General features: G+C 35.1%; 1 protein-coding gene across 1 annotated transcript; it reads right to left on the reverse strand.

The window, feature by feature from the left end:
* Positions 1 to 1,108: 1,108 nt before the first annotated feature.
* On the reverse strand, positions 1,109 to 11,198 carry as3mt (arsenite methyltransferase). Its single transcript, XM_058790714.1, has 11 exons — positions 9,695 to 11,198; positions 9,445 to 9,481; positions 9,077 to 9,204; positions 8,426 to 8,576; positions 7,944 to 8,080; positions 7,746 to 7,815; positions 7,451 to 7,532; positions 6,595 to 6,726; positions 5,662 to 5,804; positions 4,739 to 4,870; positions 1,109 to 1,614 (listed from the first exon to the last, which is right to left on the reverse strand). Exons 1-11 carry the CDS (start codon positions 9,718 to 9,720, stop codon positions 1,510 to 1,512), a joined length of 1,143 nt encoding a protein of 380 aa, XP_058646697.1. The 5' UTR covers positions 9,721 to 11,198; the 3' UTR covers positions 1,109 to 1,509.
* Positions 11,199 to 11,346: the final 148 nt, after the last annotated feature.

Consider the following 11,346-nt stretch of genomic DNA (forward strand, 5'->3'; position numbering starts at 1 on the left):
ACAATGTACAAAAGTGGATACAAGCATCTGTCTAAATGTGTCTGATGGCACTCTATGGTGCAAATGACACTGGGGAATTTTAATTATATATATATATATATATATCCTAAATTACATCACCTGAATAGTTTGGGTCACAATATAGTTTCACAAGATTTAACTATATCCTATATCGTTAATAAATAAATAAATAAAAGGAAAGTAGGGGTAAGAATGGGAAGTGGGATGCACACTTCTAGACATCTAGGGACTCAGGGACCCACTTGTCCAAAAAAATGTGCATAGCCCACTGCACCACATATCATGCAAGAAGTCATGTATTTATGTTGGATTTTAATAGCTTGAAATTGAATGTTTGGGTCTGTGACAAGGGTAAAACAAAATCTTTACATAATAAAAATAAAATATATATATATTTTTTTTCTACATTTATTTATGACAAAGGCATAACATGACCTTCCTATACTATAACAATTTTAAAAAAGTTCTTTATCAACCCGAGACATAAGTGTTCATAGTTGAACCCAGAAACTCAGCCCTCATGCAGTCATCCTAAAGAAATCAAATTAACAAAGCTATACATTTATTGTGACTACACAAAAACATATAATAAGTAACTATGTACCTTACATAGATAAGGCAGGGATTAGAGGGATCTTATAAGAAATGCAAGACGTGCAAAACCTACGAAAGGATGTAAAAAATAATCGTGGAGTCATATCTCCATATAGTGAACATTTTATCATTATCAGGGATCAGAGATCAGTCCAGACCAAAGGAAAGTTGATTGATCATGAATTATATTTCACAATCCTACTCTCTCAACAGGCAGTGAAAATTCACGTTCACTAAATTAGAGAGAATAAATAAATCTATGTTGAAAAACACATTTTGTAGAAGCTTCCATAAGTTCATGTAACCTCAAATTCTGTCCTTTTTCAAAAAGAACACAGAACGGGTTGATGAGCTCCCCTTCCCACCTGAAGGTCCTGTTGTGAAATTTTAAGAGCTGGGGCTAGATTACATTTGATAAAAGTTGATTTGCATGTCACTATCATTAAATTATTTATTTAAAAGTACATCACAGCTGATAGTAATACCCAGGCAGTCAGCTCAAACATATTTTTATTACAGCAATGGAAAAAGTGATTTGATTACAAAAGTTCAATAAACCATATGTGTTTTCAGTTAACTTGGCAATACAATAAAGATTACAATAAAGATTACACCTGGCAGGTGAATGCTTTAGATTATGCAACTATATAGTCCTGTGTGAGTTACTGGTCAATGCTATACATTTATCAGTATGATTACAGATGTATTTAAAACATTACTAGACTGATTGATTTCTTTTTGTTTTTCTGTGTTGCCTTTCACAAATTATATGTAATACTATATTACGGTATATACAGAAATATAGAATTTTTACAAAATCACGGTCACAATTAACAACAAATGTGTTCTTTTCAAGTCAAAATCAAACAATACTGCTTTTACATTTGCTGGGATTTACTGGCAGCATGATTGCTGGTCTCCACAGCATCCCCCAGTGGAAGGAGTTACGCTTGCACTGCCCAACTGCTGGACCAGCTCAAAGGGATTCACTGACACTGCCTGGAGAGAGAGGAAGATTCTCAATGGTTCGAAGTATAGTATATTCATAATTTACATCATTTTGGTATTCACCGACACTTGATTTATTACGCAGGTGCATCCTATTACATCATAGGCATGGTCAAATTCATTGCATTCAGGAACTGAATAAGATGATGGAATCAATTTTGAATCAAAACTTACGGGCAGATCTCTTTGATCAACACAACCAGAGTTGTCTATAACAAGGGTTTTCAAACAATAATGTGTGTGTGTACACTGCCTGGCCAAAAAAATAAGCAAATATGTAAGATTGAATCATTATTGCAGTGATTTAAGTTTTTTTGCATGTTGTATGTTTAACACTAACTGATGCAGTGTGTAGCTTTTTATTTCTCAAAAAACATATGGGAAGATGTACCCATGTACATATTCCAGGATAACAATGGCAAGAGTCATCAGGCTCAATTTGTGAAAGACTGGCCACCACAGAGTCCTGACCTTTTTGGGATGTGCTGGAGTCGCATGTCAGACTGCCTTTAACTTTGATTTTATTGTGCATTCGTTGTGGCATAGTTTCAACAACGTCATGCGATAACACAGCATTTATTTCCATCAAGAGTCGGATTAAATTTTGGCTGAGATCTTGTATTGACAATGGGAGAGTCAAACCACTGTCTAAAAAGTTGACTCCAGCACATCCTAAATACTTTCAATAGGGTTAAGCTGAGGATTTTGTGGTGGCCAAATTATTCACAGAGATGCAAACAGGTAATGGGGAAAAAAGGTGAGAACATTACGTGGATCGGGAACATGCTCCACACGAAATTTATTTTAAAGATATTTGCTTTACATGCATTTTTGTAGTTACTTTAAAGTATTTTTTTAAAAACTAATTTTTCACAAAATAAAAAAATTAATATCTTGTTGCAACATTTTACAAAAATCAAGATTGAATATATTTGTTCAAAATCCCATGTTATAAAAGATGAAGTGCTATGCAGGCTATTTAAGACGATATTGGCTAATTAGATGGCAATGCTGACCAACATGAAAATTGTTTTCCCTCTCTCTTCAGGACCGCCCGCTCCCGCAACCTGCGTGTTCCACTCCCGCCCGCGCCCGCCCGCAATGTTTGTGTCCACTCCCGCCCGCTCCCGCGGACTTTCTCTCAGAGCTTGTAAAAAAATGTTGGCTACACAAATACTCAAATATTCGTTCAACTTATCATCCAGAATAGCAGGATTTAAACATGATTGCGTTTAAATAAGATGAATTAATGCTAAACCAAAGCACCACACCTGACAAAAACATTGGGTATTTTTTTTTATTAGCGTTATTAAACATTAACCATTAAAACAAAAGCACAAATAGCAGTACCTCAGTTTTTAAAAGTAGCCTACTGCTTGATACAGCAGCACCAAACGATTTACTAAACAAACAGTTTAAAGGTCATTTCACACCCAGTCCGAAATTTTCGCACGTTAAAAAAGAAATACACATTATGTCACACACTGCCTCCAAAACTTTCGTCCTTCATAAAAATTTTTTTTAAATCGGATCAGGTTCGAGTTTCTGCTTTTTCACATCCATAGCATGCATTTTGATAGGATAGGATGAGGAATACGAAAAATCGGAAAAACGCACGCAAAAATTTCAGACTCAAGTGTGCAATCACCTTAACTGTTAACAAACAGTTTAAGTATGCTAAATAAGCCAAAGCAAAATATGAAATAATTTTAACTTAAGTAAATAAACACATAGATATAACTTAGAAAATAGGTATGTCGCCTCAGGGCAGAGGTGCCAGATTTATGTCCTTGTGCACATTTATGGCAACTTACGAAGTTTAACTCTTTCCCATTTTTTTTCAGTGACAATTCAGAATTGTTTCCAGATGTCCGACTTGCCTTGCTTTGCTATTGTCATGTAAACAGCAGCTTTAATTTTCTTCTCAACTTAATGTGTTGACCATTTCTATTACACACCAAATCCCACCGTTCCCTGCGGGTCTACCGCCCACTCCCGCCCGCAGCAGAGGTAAAACCGCCCGCTCCCGCGAGATTTGCGTTGGGTCCCGCCGGAGCCCAAACCCAATGCAGCCCTCTAGCGTACACCGTGTCTACACCGGACGCGACAGTATGTGTGGGGCGGAGCTGTCAAAATAGGGAGATAATAAGAGAGCCTTTTGGGGTAGGGGCGTGTTTGTTTTGGTGATTTCAAATATCAACATTGGCTACCAGAAATCGCTTACCCCACCTTACCCCAACATGTCATAAACAAGTTAATCACTACAATAATGATCCAATCCTTAACTCTTCAGTATTTGCTTTTTTTTTTTTTTTTTTGGCCAGCCAGATCTCAATAAATACATTGTGTGTATACTTAACTAAAGTATTTTTCACATTATAATACATAGTATTTTTTTTTATACTTGAAGATATATAGCTGTATTTATCTGGGTCCGTCACATTTTGTGGGGGCCAGGGTATCAATAGGTTTGAAAAACTCTGGTCTAAAACAACACACACAGCATCAATCTGGATGCAATGCTTCCTTATTATATTATAATATAAAAAAAAGATTTGAAGTATAAAGCACTTACATGCCTCTGATATATAGCTATGAGACTATATTTATAGGCTTTTTGTGTAAAGGTAAAAATCAGCTGAAGCATGTCAAGAATATTTTTAGATCTAAAAGCGTTAAGAGTAAAACCAAAACTATATCTTTAGGTCAGCATTTCTAAAATTGTGCTTCAGTGTTGTTGTAAGTAGTTCTAAATAATCCTTCCTTGTGTTTGAAGGGACTGAATCACCACTAGCACTGATAAGATGCCATTCTTTGTTTGAAAGGGAGGGCAATCCTCTGTGGCCAAGGCTTTTTGGTACAGATGGATAACCTTGTGTGTCTGTGGCTGATCGGACTAAAGCAACTTAAGAGGTCCAATGAGAAATATTTTGAATGCAAGTAGTTATTTTGAAAGCTGATTAGTCTAAAATTGCAACAAAAACTGATTTTACAACTAAAACTTAATTGGACCATTATGCACAGGCGTGATATACTATTAAGTGCATTACTGAATATAGACAGAGACTAAGAAAACGAGGAATGTTAACACACTGGTAGGAAATGAGTCACTTACCTTGGGTTTGGCCCAGCATCCTCCAGAGCCGGAAGTTTTCAGCCCCTGATGCTGAAATGTGAATTCTCCAGAAAATCTGGAGTTGCTCAAGATGCTGGCCACATCACCATCCACCTCCATCTCTTTATCCACCTAGAGAAGCACATTAAAGTGTCATGATCATGCTTGTTCACAACATACACAACTGTTTAAAGGTTTGGGGTCAGTAAAAATTTAACGTCTTTAACATCTCTTCTGATTACCAAGTCTTAATTTATTGGTCCAAGAAAAAGAAAAAAACAGTTCTATTGTAAAGCATTTTAAAATGTAATTTATTCTTATAATGCAGCTGAATTTTCAGCAGCCATTACTCCAGTCTTACATGATGCTTCAGAAATCATTCTAATATGCTGATTTGCTGTTCAAGAAATATTTACTATTATTATAAGTGTTAAAAACAGTTCTGTTGCTTCATATTTTTGTGGAAATCATAACACTTTTTTCAGAATTCTTTGAAGTTCAAAATAAACTTTTTTTTATATCTGAAATAGAAATAACATTATAAATGGCTTTACTATTACTTTGATCGATATAATGCATCCTTTTTCTTAAGAAAAACAATCCTACTGACCCCAAACGTTTCATTAGCAGTATGTGTTAGGACTTTTATGTAACATTTAACGTAATTCCCTGCACAACATACATATGCAGATCATTTTAATATAACCATGTAACCAACAGACAAAGCAACAACAACAACAAAAAACAGAAACAAAAGGTATAGTTAGTCATGATTCAAATACAGCTAAGCCATATGGATGTTATTCTATACATTACTGTTAATTTATTCAAAAACATTAATTATAACTATTAGGACAAATTAGGGGGAAATGTGCTGGACCTTATATGCATTATGAGCTCTGTTGAAGGATGTAGCTACACACCTTAAAGGTATACTGGGCATCAAACTCAAAACGTTCCTCCAGACCTGTAATTTCTCCATTGTACATGACCAGACAGGACTTCTTCTCTGAACCTTTTGATAACTTGAAGAGCCGGTATGTGGCTGACACAAATCTGTAGTCTCCTAAACAAATAAACTTACACAGTTATGAGAATTACATTTAAAAATAAATAAATGATGGAAAAAAAAAAATCCTCTCAATGTTCAACTGATCAATGCATCAGGTTTTTTTTGTTTGTTTGTTTTTTTAAATACAATTCTAAACTAGGAACCACTTTCAAATTAGCAACGCAGGCTTGGGCTTTTTTTCGGTGGCGGAAACTAAGTAGGTCTACACACAAGAATTTTTTAAGGTACAAAAACCCACATATGGTACATATGTGGTAACTGTGGTATAAAAGCAGTAATTTCCTCCAGACCATTGAGTGTTTTTGGACTGAAAATCAGCATGGCTGTGATTCAGCCATGGTGTTGTCCTTTACTCATCCTCATGTCATTCCAAACCTGTATGACCTTTTTTCTTCTATGGTACATAAAAGATGATATTTTAAGATGATATTTTCCCCCCCATACAGTGCAAGTCAATAGTCACTAAAACGATTTGGTTACCAACATTATTCAAAATATTTTCTTTTGTGTTCAGCAGAAGAATAAAATTTATACAGGTTTGGAAATTAATTGTAATTTTTGGATTTAATTATACTTATAATAATGTTAACACTGGAAACTCATACACAAATTGACCAAAAAAATCTGCTCAGTTTTGCTCTGCCAATAACATAAGTTTCAGAAAATCAAACACTGATTTTCTTTTTCTCTTTGCAGCAAACACAGACAAGTGGAATTAGTTCAATATAGTCTAGTGCTAACTATTACCATTAGAAGGTGGCATATTTTAACCCAAACATCTCACCAAGCAGTTTCTCTAGTTCCTTGTTGCCCACAGTGATGATACTAGCAGTAACCAGTCTGGGTTTACAGAACCCAACCTCTTCAGCCAGTCGTATCAGGTCTTCCCACCATAATGCTCCACTGAGGCATTCACCTGATCAGTACATGCAAAGAAGCTTGTATCAGTGTCATTTTATTATATGTGACATTTAACACAAGAAAAGTTAAACTTGCAACATTTAGAAAGCAGGGTTTCTGCAGGTTTTATGATGTTACATTTAAGACCAAGAAAAGAAAGTGTAAGGAATGAATTTAAGAGAACACAATACATCAAGTTCTGTAAATGTAAATGTCTAGGCAGCACAATGAATTGTATTAGCTGTTGTATTATACGTTTTAAAATACAAAAGTTACTTTCTGATTTGTTTTACAAGAAAATAAGCTTAAAGCTGGAATAACTCTGATCTAAGCCACTAGAGTATGGAAATAACAAAAAGTGATGTTCTTTCTCAGTATTACTGTCTTATATTTCAATGCAAATGTTTAAAGATGATTAAATCAAGATCAAGGCATAAACTCAATTAATTGTGTCCAGTTCCTCAGAAAACAAGACTTCATATCTTCTTTAGCCAATAAATGCATCTTGATTTAAAGATGTTTAGATATTTGTATTGGAAAACATTCAACGAGACAAAAACATTCATTTTTAGCAATATATGCAATGCTGGGACTTAATGAATTAAAGACCATCCGCTCTGATTTAAGACCCTTTAAAGCCTTAATTTGTAGAAGGGAAATTAGGACATTTTAAGAGATTTTCTAAAGACTTTAAGGAAGAAAACAGGCTAATTTGGACAAAACGTTATGTTCTTTCCTACCCCATAATACTTTGTTGGCCTTGAGGTCTTCAGGGATTCTAGCATCACTATAAACATCACTAAAGTACAGTTCCCCTCCATCCTAATGACAGAGCAAATCAACATCCTTTTTGTTTGTTATTGAGCTAAAGGCACAAAAGATATCCATTATTCAAAAGATATTCATATTTAAAATATTCAAAGTAAGATGTTAACATGTTCTAGGCTATTATTATAGCATCTGAGAGTCAGGGTTGGAAAAAATCAGATCTAAAAAATAAAGAATTCAACTGAATTCAGCATGAAATCGAAGTACCTTCAGTACACGGTAAGCCTCCCTCAGGACACTGGCTTTATCAGGTGACAGGTTCACCACACAGTTTGATCTTTTGAAATAAAAGAACAAAAACTGCCAATAAATTGCTTGTTTATGCTAAAAAGTAACTAACAGTTAGAATTTAGAAGTAATTTGTCTTCACAAATGGGCTACTATTATGAAACTGTGAAAGCTTACATGATGATATCACATGATTTCTCCTCCAGACCTGCTTCTGCCAAAGCCTCAATGTAGCCTTGAACAAAATTCACATTTGGCTTTTTATAACCAAATCTTTGCGTGTGGTAGTCAATGTATTTCCTTGCCACCTCAAGCTGTAAAACAAAGACATCTGAGCAGTTCACATACACCGTTTCTGCCATTATGTCAAATGCATTTAGGATAGTACATAAAAAAATATATATTTATTAGTGCTGTCGATCAATTACAGTATTTAATGACTAATTATTAGTCTCACGTTTTGTTTAAAAAACAAACAACACAACTGTATATTTTGTAAATAATGTGTATTATAAAAGGGTTTGCTTTTTGTAATTGAGCAGAACTGAAATATCAGCAAAACAGAAGTACACGTTTACTAATCTGCCATATAAAATAACCTGTAGCAAAAGCCTGTATTGCAGCATTACAGTATTATCTAAAACCTGAAATGAATTTACCTGATCTTCAGTCATGTCGATGCCTGTGACATGTCCCTTCTCTCCTACAAGCTGGCTGAGCATGTAGCAGTCCCGTCCACTCCCACATCCAAGATCAAGCACCATGCAGCACTCCAGACACTCAGGGACCACCAGACCACAGCCATAGTACCTGAGAGGAGGGACACAAGTTACTCTGCCACCAAGGGGTCAGTACTGAATCATCAATATGTAAAACGGCAAAGAATTTTAAATGTCAGCAGAAGTATCATCAGAATAAAGCAATATAACTTGTATTCATAATCAATCTTATATCAATCACTGGCTACATTTTTAGATATGATATATCATATATTTTAGATGCAGTATATCATCAGGGGAAGTGACCCTATTAAGCCCACTGAAATCAAAATATTAATTTATTATGATTATTCCTTATTAATGAGAGGAGCTTTCCAATAAAGTAGGTGTTTAGGTACCGCTTTAATTCATAGCAATATATAGATTTATGTAAAGACTTTTCCTTTTGAAAGAAATGATCCAAGTGCACATACACACCGTGAACACACACCCGGAGCAGTGGGCAGCCAATGTCACTATGTTTTACTCAAAGACATCTTACATGTGTATGTATTATCTAATTCATCACAACATTCATCGAATAAACCTCACTTTGCAACGACATCTGGATGGATCTCAGCTATGACTTTTCTCACGTATGCAGGAACTGGCTTGGCAGACTGAACACAGGCATTGCTTTTCAGATCAGAAGACTTCTTCAGTGTCTTTCCATAGTATTCCTGTATTAAAGATTCATTATTTTACACCATTGTGAGCATTAAACGTGTTTAACACAATCCAGCAATTAAAATATTAATGTTATTATGGTGACTAGGTGTATTGGCTGCGACGTGGGATATAGAAAATAACAACAGGCATTGATGAAATTACTTTCCTTTTGTTATACAAGATCACTTTAAATTATACAACCCTTAAAAGTCAACTCAGTTCCGTTTTTTAAAAGTTTGAGAAAAACATACCTTCACGTCATTGTAGACACTTGCAACTGCAGTGTTACTGTGAACAATAATAAGAAATTGTACTGAGAATACTTGACTTTGTTTTGCCTATATGTTGGGCGACTCCAGTCGCTACGTAACGTAATAATCTGTTATTACAAAATGAAAGCAGTTACTTTTCCAGCTTGAGTCATGTTGCAGATCATATGTAAAATATTCGAATACCGAGCAACAATAAATAAACAATAAAAACAAGTTTTACAAGTTTTACCTGGCTGCTGTAGGTCCGTCTGCCATGATTAAACGCTGAACGAGTATGTGTTGTGTTCTAGCCACTGATATAAATACAGATCAGTGGTTCTAGCCTTTCTCGACTTCCGTAACGCATCCAGCCAATCAGCGATCGATATGCTGCAGCCCACGGAACTCACATAAATGCCGCGGTCATGATCACTACTCGATCCGTACCGGAAACATGATCATGATCATGCATAAAGTACTGCAGTAAATGAACAATAAGATATAATATAATAAAGAATATTACTATGGTATTATTTACACAAAGTCGAGTTTCAGATGTTTCAGATTAATATGTTTAACAACCGTATTGATTAAAAAAAAATTAAGGGTTACTCCTGATAATTCTTTGAAGTTGACAGTTTTATGTGCGATTACTTATTTTATTTTATTATTATTATTTTAAATGTTAATGCTAATTTTTTATCTATTTGTTTTTCTGTTTATATATCTTTTTTATTTATTATTTAGGTATTTATTGTGTTTTGTATTATGGTTGTATATGTATTTTACTGCTTTATGTATATGTATTTTATCAACTTGGGTCGCATGTTGTTCTTTTGAACAGTGTTTCTGATGTATCCCCTTGTGAGTGTTATGCTAAAAAAAAATATATATATATTTACAAAACTACAGTTTGGCTACTTAAAATAAAGTTTAAAGTCGATCTGGATCAAATTATTGTCTAGTTAATAGCCGTTGTCACATTTAGGCTATTCAACATGGTACTAATATGGGTTGTTATAACGTTTAAAGCAAGATGAAGGTACGAAGCATAAGAAGTTGTGTTTCGTTCTTGCTTCTGATTTCAAACACCACGAGCAAGTGTCATTCGACTGAGAGTTTTAAATCATTGCATTAGCTGTTGGACCTTCTGAACGAATCTTCCCTTCACTAAACGAAGCGGTGTCGAAGCGACACTGACTGAACAAAACATCTCGTTCGTAAACAAACTAAATGTACTGTGACATCTCCTTCTTGAACCAAGAACTGCTGACCGACAGTGATTTAAGTAAGGAATAATTGACGACGGGCTGTTGGATTATTAGAAAAATAATGCGCACCCGAGGTGGTGGAGTGGCCGTTACACCTGAGGTGTGCATTATTTTTCTAATAATTAAACGGACCGAAGTCAATTATTCCGCTTATACTACGGTTTCCACACCTCAAGACATCGATCAGATGATATATTTCAAGGCATTCGTCCAGTATTTCTACTTAAATCGCTGTTGTGAGTAGGATTATTTCTTCCGCATATCAGCCAACGCCTCCGTTGCTAATTCCAAAACGCCATTTTAAACCTAGTAAATTAACTGAGGCTTTAGCCGTTGATAGCAGATTAATGCAGTTAATATACTTAATAACTAAATTATGAGAGAGAGAGAGAGAGAGAGAGAGATTACCTCTGTGCGTCTCTCAATAGTGTTCGGCAGCAACGTCTCTAGTTATAGTGAAACTTAGTTCCTTTTGTTCACGAACAGCGCCGTTGTTTTTAAGCTGTTTTTAAGTTTTTAAGCATCATTAGGGCGATGTATGTTAGTGTGTGTGCAAACTGTAACTGTTATGTATGTGCGGTCTGTGAGGGAGAGAGAGCGGGAGAGATAGAGTATGCTTTCCGTACATAAT

Source organism: Onychostoma macrolepis, chromosome 01 (assembly GCF_012432095.1).
Source record: "Onychostoma macrolepis isolate SWU-2019 chromosome 01, ASM1243209v1, whole genome shotgun sequence".
NCBI classification, from domain to species: domain Eukaryota; kingdom Metazoa; phylum Chordata; class Actinopteri; order Cypriniformes; family Cyprinidae; genus Onychostoma; species Onychostoma macrolepis.